At 43.9% G+C, this 19967-nt stretch overlaps 1 protein-coding gene across 3 annotated transcripts in view; it reads left to right on the top strand.

Annotated features, from left to right (window-relative positions):
- casc3 (casc3 exon junction complex subunit) overlaps window positions 1–18924 on the top strand; it is a 54162-nt gene extending 35238 nt beyond the window's left edge. Inside the window, exons 8-12 of one of the 3 annotated variants that reach the window (XM_034190114.1) lie at window positions 1244–1417; window positions 3065–3163; window positions 17616–17782; window positions 17914–18114; window positions 18401–18924. In XM_034190114.1, the coding sequence (XP_034046005.1) occupies window positions 1244–1417; window positions 3065–3163; window positions 17616–17782; window positions 17914–18054 (581 nt within the window). In that variant the 3' untranslated portion in view covers window positions 18055–18114; window positions 18401–18924. Of the gene's footprint in view, window positions 1–1243; window positions 1418–3064; window positions 3164–17615; window positions 17783–17907; window positions 18115–18400 lie in introns of all 3 variants that reach the window. The other 2 variants (XM_034190113.1, XM_034190112.1) reach the window with 2 other exon arrangements.
- Window positions 18925–19967: the final 1043 nt, after the last annotated feature.

Below are 19967 nucleotides of genomic sequence, written 5' to 3'. Positions count from 1 at the left end.
CCACACAGGGTCACCGCAGCAACCAACCAGTCCCACTTTACGACAACTGTCGCAACAGCCAGGCTCCGCGGATCCGAGGAAACTGATTTGTATCTGTAACACACAGATCAGTGTCCGCGGACTTATAAAACTTGCATTATGTCGTAAAAAAGAACGCTTTGCGATAAGCATTTTAAATAACTCAGTAACGATCACGATTAGAGTCATCCGGGAGCATATAGTTTCAGCCACATCAATGAATGGAACCACACTGCCATCTAGTGGATATCCAGTGTGCGTGTATATTTGTGAATCAGTAGGCATTTGTTTGTGGATCTGTGTTCACGAAAAGTCTCAAAATGACGTCGCAGAGGAAAGTGAATGCGTGTAATTGGTGATCCACAAATGCTGAAACTCAATTCACAAATACAATTTCCAGTTTTACAAATATAATTTTTTTTTTTTTTTTTTTTTTTTACAAATTTTTATATTTGCAAATACAACATTATTTGCAAAGACCAGTTTACAAGTTACAAATATGAAATTTACATTTGTGGATATCTGAACACATTTGCAAATCAGTGATTATTTGTAGATCACCCTGTGTGCATTTACAAATATTAATGACAATTTTAACTCCATACATGAATGTCTGTAGATGCAGCTTCAAAGTCTTTCCAATCTGTGCAGTCAAAACTGGTCTGTAGCGCCTGACTCTGAGAACACTAAACGAAATAGACTTTTACCATTTGGCCAGACAGAGACTGAGCTGGAAAGGATGTAATGTGTTGTTGACAAGTGAGAAGAGTGTGTTGAGGAGGTTGAGGGAGTATTTTTAGGAGCTGTTGAATGAAGAAATGAGAGAGAGAGAAAAGGCTGAATGATGTGGAGAGAGCAAATCAAGAACTGCACGAAATTCGTCAGGATGAAGAGAGGAAAGGCAGCTGATCCAGATGACATTCCAGTGTTTGCATGGATATGCTTAGGAGAGATGTCAGTTGAGTTTTTAACTATATTGTATAATAAAATCTTGGAAAGTGAGAGAATGCTTAAAGACTGGAGAAGAGTACTAGTTCTGATTTCTAAAAACAGCAGTGACGTGCAGAGCTGCAGTAGCTGTGGTGCATGCTGCAAAGTTGATCAGCCACAGCGTAAAGTTCTGAGAAAGATTAGTGGATGCAAAGTTTAGCAAAGAGGTCTTCGCCTTCATGTGTACATTAAAAAGTATTTGAACTGTGCAGCCTGAATATTTCGTTTTCTGTAGGCATCCCCGCCCCCATGCACATCTCTGCTGCACCACCACAGTTCTCCAGCGTGGATGAGATGGGAGTTGGTTCTAACCGGGCCAAACGATATTCTTCACAGCGTCAGAGAGCTGTGCCTGAGCCAGCTCCACCCATGCACCTGGGGGTAATGGAAGGACACTACTATGAGCCCAGTAAGCTTCAGACAATTTTATTGATCCCTAAAAGGGCAATTCATTTAACACCCAATTACCTCATACAAATGTACAGCAATTAATCCAGTTATTACGAGTCGAACATAATAATGGCCCACATCAGAATTAAAACAACTGCACATATACATTTGATTGTTTATGTACACTAAACTTTGAAACTGTCTGTCATCCAAATTGAGAAAATGTGAGTGTGGGGGAGCTGCAGCAACACGTGGTTGCGCAGCCAGCTTGGGGGGAATGGGGAGCTGCCACAGCTAAAGCTGCGCTGCACCCCGGAGGGGGAAGGGAGTGATGTGAGTGGGGGGCAGGATGGGGTGGGGGATGGGGACAGGAACACAGAGGGGAAGGGGGTGGGAGCATCCGCATCAGTCACTGTCCATGTGTGAGTGGCAGTTTCTGTCCGTGTGTGCTGGAGTTGCAAAAGATAAGAAGGCAACTGAATGGTTCACTAAGGCTGTAGAAATTCTTCTGGGGGAAAACGGGGCGTTTTGACCTTCAGAGGCTGATAGGCCGGCCATGTTTATAGTTGAGCAGTGAAAACACATTTGCAGCTCTCATGAACAACCAAATCCAATTTGAGTATTTCCTGGTCTGCGACATCTTCTTTTGCAAGGCATGCATTTGCTCCGAGATGTTATCCAACATGCGTCTGAGTTCAAGGGTTAACGCAGTCTGAGAATGTATCACCTTGCCCAACTCATTAATCATGAGGGTGAGGGGTCGTGGTTTTGGTAGCAGCCGTCTTGCCAATTCTCCAGTAAGTCAGGGCAGCACATAAACCAATAAGTACCAGCCCTCCTACAACAAAACCAAATATAAATAAATCTTTGGCATCCTCCACCGAGAGTCCAAGCATGCAACACGCCATTTCTTCCAGGTGTCGAGAACATAACCCACAGGGTAGGCTCGATCTGGGCACACAGGGTCCCCCGGCCCTGATTTCCTTGTTGGGGAAAAAAAAAAAATGGTGTCAGTAGTGTTCAGAGACCAGCTGATCAATTCCATGTTTAATCCAATATAGTTTGAATTCACAGCCCAGTGAAGTAGGGACTTTGAAGGTTGGAGCAGAGATAGAGGAGAGAGGAGGAGATACGTCCGCCCTCGCCGGAGTCCCAAGCAGAAGTGCCACAAATATGTCTCTGTCACACACCTGTGTAAAGTGTTACTAATACACAAAATTTTAAGAATAGACATTAAAGTGTCAGTTTAATGTATGAGCTATAGCAGCTGCGGAATGTATGATTTAGCAAACATGAGAAGTTGTCATCTTGTGGTAGTCTGCAAAGTCCACAGTGTTTAATATTTCCTCCAGTCTGCAGTCGAAATACTTAGTCTTATACTTTGCACATTGCCGCCCACAAAGTACATCCACCTCATTTGGTATTCTGCCTGCATTCAGACGCAGACGGTATCAGTACATGACCTCCATCACTGGGAGCTTGTGCAGAATGAATGCAGTAGAACACAAGTGACATGGAGGGTGAAAATGTCTGAAAAGGTTAAAAACACTGATTTCTGTGTACTGCAGTTGCATTTGTTAACCAGTAGAGGGAAACAAAGGACAAATTTTAATATAGTTATGTTGCATGTGTTGAATTTATTTATTTTTCTGTCTTTGTATCACAGTGTCATACCAGGGACCAGTTTACACCCACGGCGAAGGCCCCACCCCCATTCCACCACAGGGCATGCTGGTTCAGCCAGAGATGCACATTGCCCACCCGGGTTAGTGCCGTTTTGTCTTTCATTGTTTTTACCATGTTGGGAAAGAGAAGAGTTCATCTGGTATCAGTACAAGCACTGATTTGCTCATGGTTTATCTGACTGGGAGTTCGACCTTCACCCCCTGGTTGTTTTTTCTTTCCCGCTTACCATCAGTTATGAATGCTGGACTGTATGTTGTTTAGGACTCCAACCAACAGTTAGTTTCATAATGGATTAATCAGGAAATTAATCGATTAGTTGTCTGGTGCATGAAATGATGGAAAAATGTCAGTCATTGTTTTCCAGACCTGAAGATTATGCTGTCAAATGACTTATGTCCACAACCCAGATACTCAGTTTGCTGTCAGAGGAGTAAAGAAAGTAATAAAATAAACCAGAAAGTATTTACTTATAAGAAGTTAAAGAATTTGGATTTAAAAATGGCTCAATACAATTATCAATAGATGTTTATTAGTTTAAGTCTTTTAATTATTTTATGCATCTCTGTGGTTGTCTTTCTGCAACATTTCCTTGTGTTTCTCTTTTGATATTATGACCAAAGCACATTATCACCCCATTGAGTCTGACCTGCATGATGTTTCTTCTTGAAATTGAAGTGTTGAACAATTGAACTGTTTACGTTGTCTCACAGCTCAGTGGCAATGCAACAAACAAAAGCACCACATCCGCAGTGAGTTTTCCAAACAGATTTACTTAGGCTTTTTCTTTCAATGTCTGTGTATGTCCTCTGACTGTGTTAACGCAGCTAAAGTAGAAGCAAAAAATAGAGAACGACAGCTAAAAACAGAACAGTAGCGCACCTGCGGCGTGTTATAAAACAAACAAAACCACTTTGCTTCCCCCCAAACACTGTTTCTGAGGATGGCACAAGATAAAAGTACGGGCAAAACTTTCTTACCTGTCAGTCAAGTAGCACTTGCCACATAAATACACAAGTTCCCCATTCTTCCTGCTCAGACTGTGCAGGTCAGGGCCTTAACCAGGCAGAAAGGGGAGAGAATGGCCCCCCACAACACCCTCAGAGTAAAGGTCCACTTCTGAAATCATTTTTTTCATACTACTACTACTACAAGTAACATTTTTAACAACTCAAATGTTTAATCAGTATTACTTACTCTGTTCCTCAGCTTTAATACAGCTTTGCACTAAGTGGAATTCATGAGCCATATAAAAATATGTTTACTGAATCTAACTTTTCTGCATAACTATAGTGGGATGTGAGCGCTATCTTTTTTTTTTTCTTTCTTTTCTTTCAAATAATGTCTAAGTGAGGGTATTACTGCATCTGTTTGGTGTTGTAAATTTATATTGATGGAAAGCCATAAATACACTTGTAACAGGATGACCGGCGACGGAGTGGCCAAGAGACAGTTTCCCCAACTAAAAACGTTTCTTTTATTTTTTCTTCTTCCAAAAATGCAGATATTTACAGTGCATCCCAAGATGTACATCAAAACAAATAAGCAAGAGTGCCAGACTATATCTATCAAAGACTCTGGGCCACTACTTACATACACGTTCACTGAAACACAACCTTCCCCTCCGATCTCCTTTTCTCAACTGAGGCTCTGAGCCCTTTAAAAAGCAACAGCCCCTCCCACAGGTAAATTCCATTCACAAAATAAATCAATCAACTAAGAACAATAACATAAACACAAAATAACAACCCAAAGAAATACCCACAAAATATATAAACACCCACCACCATTTCCTTTAACCAAAACTCCCTCTAAATATAATAAAATGAAATATGAACATGACCAAATAAAACACCCCTGTCTAAAATAGTTCACTCCACTCAACCCCGGTATTTACACTGAATGGACCATTCACTCAGTTTACCCCAACCAAGGAAGCACCCGCATACCAACAACCCTGGTGAGTAAGCTTAAACTATTACAGAAATGTTTTACCAGTGTTTTAAAGATCACCAAAGCAAATAAACTTTGGTAATGAGCAACGGTATAAAATACACGTTTTAAAACGCGATGAAAACAAACACTTTGCAACATAAGAGATGCCGGTAGGCCTTTCCCTGCAGTCTTAGTCACAATACTAATTAAAACTTATGGCAATGATGATTACTGACAATAAATAATGAACCAGGAGAATGAAAACAATACATACAGCTGGATGACCTGTGAAACACAGTCAACGTCCATGCAGCATAGTTGCTAGCTACCAACTAATTGCTGCCCCTCCCGCTATTGACTGCGTAAGCGTCACAGCTCAGTCTGTGACATTTCCCCCCCCTTCTAAGGATGCCACCACGACGCCCTAGAAAGGAAATCTGCAGTAGTATTCAACCTCCCCGACCTGTACCGCACTTCAAAATCGAATGGCTGTACAGCCAGGAACCACCTAGTGATCCTGGAGTTGGTATCCTTCATGCGCCCTAACCAAGACAATGCCCTATGGTCAGTCTCTAAAATAAATTTCCTCCCCAACAAATAGTATTTAAGAGAGTCCAATGCCCACTTAATAGCAAGGCATTCTTTCTCAACCGTGGAGTAGTTACACTCCCGCGGCAACAGTTTGCGGCTGATGTAAGCCACAGGTCGCCAATGTCCATCTTCCTCCTGCAACAACACCGCACCAAGGCCCCGCTCTGAGGCATCAGTTTGAACAGTGAAAGTCTTGCTGAAGTCCGGGCTGAGCAGCACCGGCTCCCTACACAAGGAGTCCTTCAAACCCTGAAACGCCGCCTCACACTCTTCAGTCCATACCACCCTGTTAGGCTGGCTAGTACGTATGAGCTCAGTCAGTGGGACCGCCCTCTCCGAAAAGTTGGGTATAAAACGTCTATACCACCCAACCAAGCCCAAAAAGGAGCGCACTTGCTTCTTGGTGGTAGGGCGCTCAACAACCTTAATGGCCTCAACTTTCCCAACTTGAGGCCGAATGACACCCCGGCCCAACATGTAACCAAGATACGCCGTCTCTTCCCTGGCCAGCATACACTTTCCAGGATGGATGGTCAGGCCCGCCTCCTTCACCAAGGAGAGGACCAGTTGCAAATGTTGCAAATGCTCCTCCCACGTGGAGCTGTATACACAAATATCATCCAGGTAGGCGGCGGCAAAGCCCTCAGTCCCCCTGAGAAGCCTGTCCATCAACCTCTGGAACGTTGCAGGCGCTCCATGCAACCCAAAAGGGAGCACCGTAAATTGGTAATGGCCAAAAGGTGTCCTAAAGGCAGTCAGCTTCCTGCTGTCCTCAGCCAATGGCACTTGCCAATACCCCTTGCATAGGTCAATCGTGGTCAAGTACTTGGCTTTGCCAAGACGCTCGACCAAATCATCAACCCTCGGCATAGGGTAAGAGTCAAACTCAGACTGGGAGTTGACCTTCCTACAGTCCAGGCAAAACCTCAGAGTGCCGTCCTTCTTGGGAACAAAGATGATAGGACTACTCCACTCACTGGAGGAAGGCTCGATCACCCCCAACTCCAGCATCATGTCCAACTCATCCTTCAACACGGATAACAGGCTCTCTGGAACCCGGTAGCATGGCTGTCTCACCGACCGCTGGTCTTTCAAGGTTATGCGATGCACCACCATCTCCGTCCGTCCCGGCCTCTCCATGAAGAGACCATCGGGTAAGATGGCGGTCAACTCCCGCTGACGGTCATCGGGCAAATGGCTCAAATCCAATGTAGAGCCTTCGCCCCAGCACGGTAAGTACTGCTCACTATGCTCCTCCTCTTCCTCAATGGCACGGATGAACAGAGCAGACTCCTCCAGCTGCTGCTCTTGACGCCCAGTCCACTTCTTCAGCATGTTCACATGATAGACTTGGTGCTTCTTACGATGATCTGGCATGTGAATCTCGTACGTCACCGGTCCCATCCTCCTGGTAACAGTGTATGGCCCCTGCCACTTCGCCAACAGTTTGTTCTCGGAACTAGGCAGCAGCAAGAGGACCTTGTCACCAGCCTGAAAACAGCGTGTTCTGGCCGAACGATCGTACCATGCCTTTTGTCTCTCTTGTGCCTTCTGCAAATTCTCCCGTACCAGAGCAGATGCAGCAGCAAGTTTCTCCCTCATCTCCAGCACATACGAGATGATATTCGTACCAGCGGACATCTCACCCTCCCAAGTCTCTTTCAGCACATCAAGGGGACCTCGAACCTGGTGTGCATACAGGAGCTCGAAGGGGGAAAATCCTGTTGACGCCTGGGGTACTTCTCTATAAGCAAAGAGCAAGTATGGTAGCCACTGGTCCCAGTCCTTGCCAGAATCTTCCACGAACTTCCGAAGCATGCTGAGAAGGGTCTGATTGAACCGTTCAACAAGTCCGTCGGTCTGTGGATGGTAAGGAGTGGTTCTGATACGCCTAATGCCCAGGATATCATAAACCTGCCTGAGGATTGTACTCATAAAGTTGGGGCCCTGATCGGTAAGCACCTCACGGGGTAACCCTACTCTAGAGAAGAGCTGCAGCATAGCTGTCGCCACTCGCTTAGCTGTAACATCTCTCAGGGGAAAGGCTTCGGGGTATCTTGTGGCATAATCACATATCACCAGGATGAATCTATTCCCTGACTTGCTCTTTTCAAGAGGGCCTACCACATCAACAGCTATCCTCTCAAATGGCGTATCAATAACAGGTAAGGGGATCAATGGAGCACGGGCAAGGTTTTTACCTCCTGACAACTGACACTGAGGACAAGACTTGCAAAATTCTTTAACATCAGAGAACAACCCCGGCCAATAAAAACGTTTGCTTACTCTCTGTAATGTTTTCAAAAAGGCCAGGTGTCCAGCCCAAGGTATAGTGTGACCCAATTCCAGTACCTGCTTACGGTACTTCTTCGGGATCAACAATTGCAGTCCATCCTCACTCTGTCTATACAGCAGCTCATTTTGCACAGTATAGCCCTCCTTACCTAACATAGGAACATAACCTACGCCTTCCTCTGCTCTCTTAAAACTCTGTGTCAGTGTAGGGTCTGCCCGCTGCTCCTCTGCCAGATTACCAGTAAAATCCCCATCCATCAATTCAGGGGGGTCAATATTCTCTATCCGCACGTCTTTTTGACTCAAAGTGTCTTCAACAATCTGTCTACGCCTATCGCACCTCTGCTGCTTAGTCAATGTGGACTCAACAGGAACCTCCTCGCCATAATATGGCAACTCTGTCAACACTACTTGCTGTTCCCGAGCCTGTGCTCTTGTTACAACACCACACAAACCAGTTCTATTCACCAACTCAAGTAACACTGGAAGATCCTGGCCTAACAACACAGGATATGGCAACTTAGACACCAGTCCCACCCTTAACAAGTATGTCTGTCCCTGCACTCTGACATACACATCGGCTGTATCATGCTCACTTTTATCTCCATGTACACAAGAGATGGTCAGTTTTCCATTACCATTGCGGAACTCTAGGGGGATTAGGTCAGCTTGCACAAGTGTCTGTGAACATCCAGTATCCACCAATGCTTTAACACATTTACCATTTAACTCAATGGTGATAACAGGATCTCTATTCTCCCAAGTATTTAAAAGAGTGGTGGGGTGGGGAACATAGCATAAATGGCTGTAATTTGACTTCCTCAGGGGGCAAGCAGGGCTCTTATGACCTTCCTGGCCACAATTATAACAGGAAATGTTCTGAGATCTAACACGGTCCGTGGGGGGTGGTAGCGGGACTCTACCAAGGTTATGACTATTAGTCGTACCAAAACCAACTCCCCTCCCAACAGACTTACTCCTAATGCTCTGCTCCAACACCCCAGCATAGCGGTAGCCTCGGGGACCTCTGTGCGCAGCCACATAGCTCTCCACCAGTACTGCGGCTTCTGCTGCAGTCTTCGGGTTACGCTCCCTAACCCAGGTCCTCACATCCGGATATAACACACGTAGATACTGCTCCAGTACCAGCATCTCCATCAGGTTCTCTTTACTACTCTTCTCATATCCGATCCACTTACAAAACAGGTCCTTCAATCGGACATACAGCTCCTGTGGCGTCTCAGTCGGACTGGTGTCCAGGGCTCTAAACTGCTGTCGATACGTCTCAGCATTGATTTCATATTTCTTCAACACTGCCTCCTTCAAGCGATCGTAGTCGGTTGTGTCATTTGGATTCATAGCAACGAAAGCACTGCGGGCCTTCCCCGTCAACAACGGGATGAGATGCACGGCCCAGGTTGCTCTACTCCAGCCACAAACTATGGCTAGCCTTTCAAAAGTAGTCAAGTAGTGTTCAATATTATCAGCTTCTTCCAGCTTGGCCATTTTTGGAAAACGCCCCTCGATGGTCACTGGTGGTGGTTCAGGCGTTAAAGTATCCAGGGATGGTGGCGGGGTTGTGGATTGGCCTGACCTCACGTCCAGCTGTAGCTGCGTCACCTGATGCGTCAGAACCTTGACCTCCTGGGCTTGCTCAGATGCATCTCTCTCCATTCGCTCATCTCTGGCACGCTGCACTTCCATAAACGACTGGAACATCATGGCAAGTCGATCGATGGCTATATCTATTGTGGCAAGCTGTGGAGTAGACACTCCCGTCTCAATAGCACCCCCTATTGCTCCATCTTCCTTGCCTTCAGTAGCCTTCTTCCTGGTAGCCATCTTATCAGCTGTTTTAATTGGTCTTCTCTCCGTCTCACTCCGCTGTCCCACTTCTGACACCACATGTAACAGGATGACCGGCGACGGAGTGGCCAAGAGACAGTTTCCCCAACTAAAAACGTTTCTTTTATTTTTTCTTCTTCCAAAAATGCAGATATTTACAGTGCATCCCAAGATGTACATCAAAACAAATAAGCAAGAGTGCCAGACTATATCTATCAAAGACTCTGGGCCACTACTTACATACACGTTCACTGAAACACAACCTTCCCCTCCGATCTCCTTTTCTCAACTGAGGCTCTGAGCCCTTTAAAAAGCAACAGCCCCTCCCACAGGTAAATTCCATTCACAAAATAAATCAATCAACTAAGAACAATAACATAAACACAAAATAACAACCCAAAGAAATACCCACAAAATATATAAACACCCACCACCATTTCCTTTAACCAAAACTCCCTCTAAATATAATAAAATGAAATATGAACATGACCAAATAAAACACCCCTGTCTAAAATAGTTCACTCCACTCAACCCCGGTATTTACACTGAATGGACCATTCACTCAGTTTACCCCAACCAAGGAAGCACCCGCATACCAACAACCCTGGTGAGTAAGCTTAAACTATTACAGAAATGTTTTACCAGTGTTTTAAAGATCACCAAAGCAAATAAACTTTGGTAATGAGCAACGGTATAAAATACACGTTTTAAAACGCGATGAAAACAAACACTTTGCAACATAAGAGATGCCGGTAGGCCTTTCCCTGCAGTCTTAGTCACAATACTAAATAAAACTTATGGCAATGATGATTACTGACAATAAATAATGAACCAGGAGAATGAAAACAATACATACAGCTGGATGACCTGTGAAACACAGTCAACGTCCATGCAGCATAGTTGCTAGCTACCAACTAATTGCTGCCCCTCCCGCTATTGACTGCGTAAGCGTCACAGCTCAGTCTGTGACAACACTCAACAAAAATATAAACGCAACACTTTTGGTTTTGCTCCCATTTTGTATGAGATGAACTCAAAGATCTAAAACTTTTTCCACATACACAATATCACCATTTCCCTCAAATACTGTTCACAAACCAGTCTAAATCTGTGATAGTGAGCACTTCTCCTTTGCTGAGATAATCCATCCCACCTCACAGGTGTGCCATATCAAGATGCTTATTAGACACCATGATTAATGCACAGGTGTACCTTAGACTGTCCACAATAAAAGGCCACTCTGAGATACCAGTCAGTATCTGGTGTGACCACCATTTGCCTCATGCAGTGCAACACATCTCCTTCGCATAGAGTTGATCAGGTTGTCAACTGTGGCCTGTGGAATGTTGGTCCACTCCTCTTCAATGGCTGTGCGAAGTTGCTGGATATTGGCAGGAACTGGTACACGGTGTCGTATACGCCGGTCCAGAGCATCCCAAACATGCTCAATGGGTGGCATGTCCGGTGAGTATGCCGGCCATGCAAGAACTGGGACATTTTCAGCTTCCAAGAATTGTGTACAGATCCTTGCAACATGGGGCGGTGCATTATCCTGCTGCAACATGAGGTGATGTTCTTGGATGTATGGCACAACAATGGGCCTCAGGATCTCGTCACGGTATCTCTGTGCATTCAAAATGCCATCAATAAAATGCACCTGTGTTCTTCGTCCATAACAGACGCCTGCCTATACCATCACCCCACCGCCTCCATGGGCCACTCAATCCACAACATTGACATCAGAAAACCGCTCAGCCACACGACGCCACACACGCTGTCTGCCATCTGCCCTGGACAGTGTGAACCGGGATTCATCCGTGAAGAGAACACCTCTCCAACGTGCCAAACGCCAGCGAATGTGAGCATTTGCCCACTGAAGTCGGTTACGACGACGAACTGGAGTCAGGTCGAGACCCCGATGAGGACGATGAGCATGCAGATGAGCTTCCCTGAGACGGTTTCTGACAGTTTGTGCAGAAATTCTTTGGTTATGCAAACCGATTTTCAGCAGCTGTCCAAGTGGCTGGTCTCAGACGATCTTGGAGGTGAACATGCTGGATGTGGAGGTCCTGGGCTGGTGTGGTTACACGTGGTCTGCAGTTGTGAGGCTGTTTGGATGTACTGCCAAATTCTCTGAAACACCTTTGGAGATGGCTTATGGTAGAGAAATGAACATTCAGTACACGAGCAACAGCTCTGGTTGACATTCCTGCTGTGTGCATGCCAATTGCACGCTCCCTCAAATCTTGCGACATCTGTGGCATTGTGCTGTGTGATTAAAACTGCACCTTTCAGAGTGGCCTTTTATTGTGGGCAGTCTAAGGCACACCTGTGCACTAATCATGGTGTCTAATCAGCATCTTGATATGGCACACCTGTGAGGTGGGATGGATTATCTCAGCAAAGGAGAAGTGCTCACTATCACAGATTTAGACTGGTTTGTGAACAATATTTGAGGGAAATGGTGATATTGTGTATGTGGAAAAAGTTTTAGATCTTTGAGTTCATCTAATACAAAATGGGAGCAAAACCAAAAGTGTTGCGTTTATATTTTTGTTGAGTGTATGTATGAAAATGATTAAGGCTTTTGGGGTTAGTAATCTTAATCAAACAAACTTGTAGGTTGTGATGTTAATTTGGGATAAGGTAAAGGCAAAGAAAAGGTGAAACTGTGCAAAGGAAAATACTAGTGCAACACACATTAAGCAGTATAATTAAAGTGTTAAAACACTATTAAGCAGTATAATTAAAGTGTTAAAACACTAACTTACACACTAACACTATAATTTCTGAATGCATTGAAATAAAATAAATCGAAGCAGTATTGAGTACATAATTGTATCGATTATCAGACATTATACAGTGAGGAAAATAAGTATTTGATCCATTGTCGATTTTGCAAGTTGTCCCACGTACAAAGAATGTATTCAGACAAAAGTCTGTATTTTTTATCATAGGTGCACTTCAACTGAGGGACATAATCTAAAAAAAAATCAGTCACATTGTATGATTTTTAAATAATTAATTTGCATTTTATTGCATGAAATAAATATTTGATACAATAGAAAAACAGATCTTGATATTTGGTAATATTTGTTTGTAATTACAGAGGTCAGTGTTTCCTGTAGTTCTTGACCAGGTTTGCACACACTGTAGCAGGGATTTTGGTTCACTCCTCCATACAGATCTTCTCCAGATCTTTCAGGCTTTGAGTTTCAGCTCCCTCCAAAGATGTTCTATTGAGTTCAGGTCTGGTGACTGTCTAGGCCACTCCATGACCTTGAAATGCTTCTTACGGAGCCCCTCCTTAGTTGCTCTGGCTGTGTGTTTCAGGTCATTGTCATGCTGGAAGAACCAGCCACGACCCATCTTCAATGCTCTTACTGAGGGAAGGAGGTTCGTTGCCAAACTCTCGCAATACATGACCCTATCCATCGTCCCTTCAGTATGGTGCAGTTGTCCTGTCTCCTTTGCAGAAAGCACCCCCAAAAATTATGTTTCCACCCCCCATTTTTCACGGTTGGATGGTGTTCTTGGGGTTGTTCTTGTCCTCCAAACATGGCGAGTGGAGTTGATACAAAAAAGCTCTATTTTGGTCTCATCTGACCACATGACCTTCTCCCATGCCTCCTCTGGATCATCCAGATGGTCACTGGTGAACTTCAATCGGGCCTGGTCATGTGCTGACGTGAGCAGGGGGACCTTGATGCCCTACAGGATTTTAAACCATGACAGCATCATGTGTTACTAATGTAATCTTTGTGACTGTGTTCCCAGCTCTCTTCAGGTCACTGACCAGGTCCTTCCATGTAGTTCTGAGCTTTCTCAGAATCATCCTTAGCCTACGAGGCGAGATCTTGCATGGAGTCCCAGACCGAGGAAGATTGACAACCATCTTGTGTTTCTTCCATTTTCTAATAATTACATCAACAGTTGTTGTCTTCTACCAAGCTGCTTGCCTGTTGTCCTGTAGCCCATCCCAGTCTTGTGCAGGTCTACAGTTTTGTCCCTGGTGTCCTTAGACAGCTCTTTGGTCTTGGCCATGGTGGACAGGTTGGAGTGTGATTGATTGTTTGGACAGGTGTATTTTATACAGGTAATGAGTTCAAACAGGTGCAATTAATACAGGTAAAGAGTGCAGAATAAGAGGGCTTCTTAAAGAAAAATTAACAGGTCTGTGAGAGACAAAATTCTTGCTGGTTGGTAGGGGATCCAATACTTACTAGATGCAATTAAATGCAAATTAATTATTTAAAAATCATACAATGTAATTTTTTTGATTCTGTCTCTCACAGCTGAAGTGTACCTATAATAAAAATTACAGATCTCTCCATTCTTTGTAGGTGGGAAACTTGCAAAATCGACAAAAAAAAAAAATCAAATACTTGTTTGCCTGTATGTATTGGATCATGTTGAATTTTAACCCTCTGGGGTCCGAGGGCATTTTTTGGACAGTTTACTCGCCTGGCATAAATGTTTTATTATTGCTGTTAACAGCTCTCCCTGCATCCCACAATCAAGTTTTATGTCTTTTTTGTTTTTCAGGACAACCTGTGCTTTCAGAATATATATGTTTTTGTTGTGTTTTATAAGTGTAATAAAAGTTTACAATCAAAAATAGGCAAGAAAAAATAAAGCGAAAAATAATTTTCCACACACATTTATTCAAAACACACAGCAAACTGTAATAAACAACTGTTTTGACACTTTGTAAAAGTAATTTGAGGTCTTGTGTGAAAGACTGTCCTGATAGTTACACACTCTTTGTTTGAGCATGTGAGATTGTCATCACTGATTGCTGTGCGTAATGGCACAGGGCACACTGAGTATGTACTAATAGTACGTACTCATTGGAGCACACAGGGGGCTATTCAAATGGGCCAACTAGTAATATATCACTCCTGAAAATGATCTTTGGCTTTTCACGTGAGGTAAATCTGCCCTACGATTGGATTTTGGAAAACCATGTGATGGTGAACGAATTCAGATCGGACACTCACATTGCGCACGTGATCACACAGCTTCTATGAGGAGTACAAAGATGGCCGATGGCTGGCTCAAAAGTCCGCAGAGTAAACTTTTCAGCAAAAAAAAAAATAAAAGTAAGTTTCTATCTCATATCATTAAAAAGTTATAATTTAGTAAAGCTTGTTTTAGCGGTCATACGACGGCGTCGACCCCAGAGGGTTAAGAAACAATACAGTGCCCTAGCACTGACTGGAGTGAGCTTTAATCAGTTCAAATGTTGAGCTGTGTATCACCCACTCTGTACTTGTGTTAGCTCTGCCTTCACCTTTAAATCTGCCTCCTCCATCAGAGCAGACCGACACTTTAGATCACAACCATGTCATTATACACACAGTCATCTTCAACCGCTTCGTCCAATTAAGGGTCACGGAGGCTGGAGCCTATCCCAGCAGTCATAGAGCGTGAGGCGGGGTACACCCAGGACAGGATGCCAGTCTGTCACAGGGCCACATATAGACAAACAAACACAGTCACACCCACTTGCACACCTACGGACAATTTAAAGATTCCAATCCACCTAACCCACATGTCTTTGGATGTGGGAGGAAAACCGGAGCACCCAGAGGAAACCCACGCAAACACGGGGAGAACATGCAAGCTCCACACAGAAAGGCCACGGGTGGGAATTGAACCCATGACCATCTCGCTGTAAGGCAACAGTGCTAACCACTAAGCCACCGTGCTGCCCACCATGTTATTATGTGAAATGAAAATAACTTGTCAGCTGACCTCAGACCTGTGATGGGTTCTGTGACCTGCAGATTGTGTCGAACTGCCCAAATTCTTTCCTTTGCAGTGCCATGAATCAATCTGGATTTAAGTCCGAGGGTCACAAACGCTGGTGTGGTGTGAGTTAAATACGAGGTCTATTAGATAATAAACTGACCTTTTATTTTTTCAAAAACTATATGGATTTGAATGACGTGCGATTACACCAATCATGCTTGAACCCTCGTGCGCATGCGTGAGTTTTTTCACGCATGTCGGTGACGTCATTTCCCTGTGGGCAGGCCTTGAGTGAGATGTGGTTCAGCCCTCTCGGCTGAATTCCTTTGTTTCACACGCTGCTCGAGACGGCGCGCGTTGCTTTACCAAAATTTTTTCTGGACCGGTGAGGAATATCCGAGTGGACACTATTCAAGAAATTAAGCTGGTTTTCGGTGAAAAGTTTGAGAGATTATGGGGTGTTTCTGTCGCTGTAAGGACTTCCCACGGAGCGGGACGTCGTGCAGCGCTTCCAGGTGCCGTTGTCGGCCTGTTTCGACCTGAAAACATTCTAATTTAAGGCTTAATTCACCCAGGACGTCGTGAGAGAACAGAGAAGATTCAGAAGAGGCCGGCATGAGGACTTTATGCGGACATTCCACTGTTTAAGGACATTTTGTAATGAAAGACGTGAGCGCAAATTCGCCGAGTCGTTTCCGTGAAGACTCGGCGAATCTGTGTGCGCCGTGACAGGAAAAACACCTCCGTGTTGAAAACCATTTGTAAAATTCAGGCGGCTTTTGATGGCTTTCAACAAGTGAGTAACTGAGAAATTGTTTAACAGCTTGGGTATGTTCCAACTTGCCCGTTAAGGTTTCCAACACGGAGGTGTTTTTCCTGTCGCGACCCCCCGCGGTCGGGTCCGGCCCGACATGCGACTCTGCCGTTCTTTCATTACAAAATGTCCGTTAACAATGGAATGTCCGAATAAACTCCTCATGCCGACTTCTTCTGAAAGTTCTCTGTTCTCTGACGACTTACTGGGTCAACAGAGCCTGAAATGTGGAAGTTTTCAACTTGAAACGGCGAGATGCTGCCGCCTCGAAGCGCAGATCGCCGTCAGGCGCCGTGGGCCGTCCTTACGGCGACACTACCAGACCAAAATCTCTCATCAGCCGTTAAAATTTTTACCGAAAACCAGCTGAATTTATCGAATGGTGTCCACTCAGTTGTGCCTTACAGTTTTGAAAAAATTTTGATCAAACAAAGCAGCAGTCTGAGCCATTCCTAAACAATGAAAAAACGACGAGAGGGTGGGCCACTCCTCACTCAGAGACTGCCCACAGGCGAATGACGTAACCGACAGGCGTGAAAAAACTCTCGCATGCCCACGAGGGTTCAAGCATGTCTGATGTAATCACACGTGATTCAAATCCATATGGTTTTTGAAAAAAATAATAAGGTCGGATACTTTTCTAATAGACCTCGTACATTCATGTATTATGGTGACAGGATTTTAAACTCAGCAAGAATGCCCAAGATTCACAAGCCACTTGAGCCAAATAAACAGCTGGAACCATAGTGGATCTGCTGCAGTGACACAAAGCAACATGGGAGGAGCCAAAATAATCACACTGTTAAATGTTTATTTTATCGAAAACCTTATTTAATGTAATGGTAAAATGGTAAATGGACTGCATTTATATCGTGCTTTTCCATCTGCATCGGACGCTCAAAGCGCTTTACAAATGATGCCTCACATTCACCCCGATGTCAGGGTGCTGTCTTATAAGGTACTCACTACACACTGGGAGCAACTAGGGGATGAAGGACCTTGCCCAAGGGCCCTTATTGATTTTCCAGTCAGGCTGGGATTTGAACAGAGGATCCTCTGGTCTCAAGCCTAACACTTTAACCACTAGACCATCACCTCCCCTAATGTAATAAATGAGGTAATGTAATAAATTACCTCATGTATTTTATTAATTGTAAGTTTTCCTGATGGCTCAAAACAAACATTTCCTCCGGTTTGCAGTTGAGATGCTTCATCGTGCGCTCTGCACGGTTCCTCCAGTCACAACCACAGAAGCTGCTTTACTCCGACTTCATGGTCTTCTTTTGTGTTTTTCCCTCAGGTCTCCATCCCCACCAATCAGGTGGCCCGATCGCTAACCCTGCCCTTTATGGACCCCCACCTGTCTCCCTGTCACCAGGGCAACCGCAGCAACTGTTGGCACCGCCGTTCTACCCTCCTCCAGGTGTCATGACCTTCCCCTATCCAGCCATGTATCCGAGTCCACAGGTACCCGACATTCTGACCCTGAGATGGTCAGCGCTCAGGACCCTACCTGGACCTGGCATAGCTCAGATCTTGGTCTAGACTCTGTTACAGGGTTAGGCTTTGTATAATGATTGTCTCTCTCTCAGGGTCAGTCCCAGGTGACGTACGGCGGTGTGACCTACTACGACACTGTGCAGCAGCAGGCTCAACCAAAGCCTTCACCCCCACGCCGTACATCCCAGCCCGTCACAGTTAAGCCCCCGCCTCCAGAGGTGCCCTTTGCCTCCGAGTGACCTTGCCCCCAACCGTCCCCATCACCCAGTCACAGCATCACTCTGAGCTGCTGATCACAGGTGAGTAGCACATTGCTGTGGTTACAGGTGAACTAATATACAAATAATGAATGTTGATGAGGTCAATGGTATGAATATTTCATGAGGTGAAAGCTGGTCGCCGAGTTGAATGGTATGTTCCAGCTTTCACCTCATGAAACATTTGTTCCATTGAAAGAATGTAGAAACATTCAATATTTGTTTTATATAACAGCTAAAATAGATCCTTGTCACTGAGGTATTGATGAAACACACTTCATAACAGTCCTGATATCAATAAAGAATTTATTTATTTATTTTTTAATAGGAGTGGGGTGGGAGGGTTGATGAGGAGCTGTGGTCCCAGCCATCACCATCGCCGAGAGGGAGGCGGCGTCTCCTGGTGACCAAAACACCGCTGGTGGATTATTACTTTTTTCTTTTCTTTTCCCTTCTCGACCTTCCAGCATTCATCGGGGCGATCATGTTGGCAGCGCATCGAACTCTGTGGCATTGTTGTTTCTGATGGGTTTGATCTCATCCAACCTGAACCTGGTCCTGCTTCCCGGCTGATTCTGGATTCTGAGCAGAGTCGCTGGAAAGAACCAGTGTGAAAATCCACTGTAATGTTAGTGTTGGCTTAATTGTTGAGTATTAAGATGGTTTTTGTTCTTTTCACAGACTGCGTGAAACGGGTGCTGTGGATGCTGTTTCTGTTCTGAGTTTATGTAACATGAGCTCGTATTCCTTTTAGAAAACATGAAGTTCACTTTTTTCATTTTCGCCATCCTGTGTAGCTTTACTGTTAATATCAGCACAAAATGTTTATCCGTGAAATAAACAGATTCTAAATAAAATGGAGTGCATTTATTGTTGTTTGAGTGATGCAGCTTCTGAAAGTTGTTATTGCAGCATAAACTTTTCCCTTCCTAAAACATATTTTGTTGTTCAGTTTGTGAAAACATGTTTCAGCACAAATCGATGTTTACTTTTTCACCCCACTTTTGTCAGATTTAAACCTTCATTTATTATTTACAGTTGCTTTTAACTTTACATTAGACATCTAATTTACTTTGTTGCCTTTTTTTTTTTTTTTTTTTTTTTAGTTCCACAATGATTTACTCCATTCTGGATTAATTTCCCAACTTATTTAATTAAAAAAATGTAAACATTGTTTTCTAATAGAAACAATGCTTACAATTTTTTTATTAAATTATTTGGGAAATTAATCATTCAGGAACTTAAAAAAAATGGCAACAAAATAAATTGAAACTAGTGAACAAAATTACAGCACAACATCTGAAGGAATCCGACCTGGTGGTGCTTCAGATTTTGTCTATTTTCAGGAAGCAGTTTGCGTGAATGAAAATGTTTTTATAACTACACAGTTTAACATTGATTTTAAAAAAGCTTGGTTTTATTTACACTCGTGCATGTCCTATCACATAAGTTGAGCCAATGAAAACCACTCATTTAATGAAATCAGGTTGTTTACAGGTGGTCACATACTTTCTTTAAACCAGTGAGGTCTGAAAGTTTTTTTTTTTTTTTTTTACCATTGTGTGGTGTTCAGATTTTTGTTATTCAGCCAGTGTTTGTAGATAGTTACTTCCTCCAAACCATCAACATGTTTATTAGACCCCATTCCTACCAGGCTGCTCAAGGAAGCCCTACCATTAATTAATGCTTCGATCTTAAATATGATCAATCTATCTTTATTAGTTGGCTATGTACCACAGGCTTTTAAGGTGGCAGTAATTAAACCATTACTTAAAAAGCCATCACTTGACCCAGCTATCTTAGCTAATTATAGGCCAATCTCCAACCTTCCTTTTCTCAAAAATTCTTGAAAGGGTAGTTGTAAAACAGCTAACTGATCATCTGCAGAGGAATGG

The sequence above is a fragment of the Thalassophryne amazonica genome, chromosome 16, assembly GCF_902500255.1.
Source record: "Thalassophryne amazonica chromosome 16, fThaAma1.1, whole genome shotgun sequence".
Lineage (NCBI taxonomy): Eukaryota > Metazoa > Chordata > Actinopteri > Batrachoidiformes > Batrachoididae > Thalassophryne > Thalassophryne amazonica.
The sequence above is the reverse complement of the archived record's forward strand: the minus strand, read 5'-3'. Positions and strand labels throughout refer to the sequence as shown.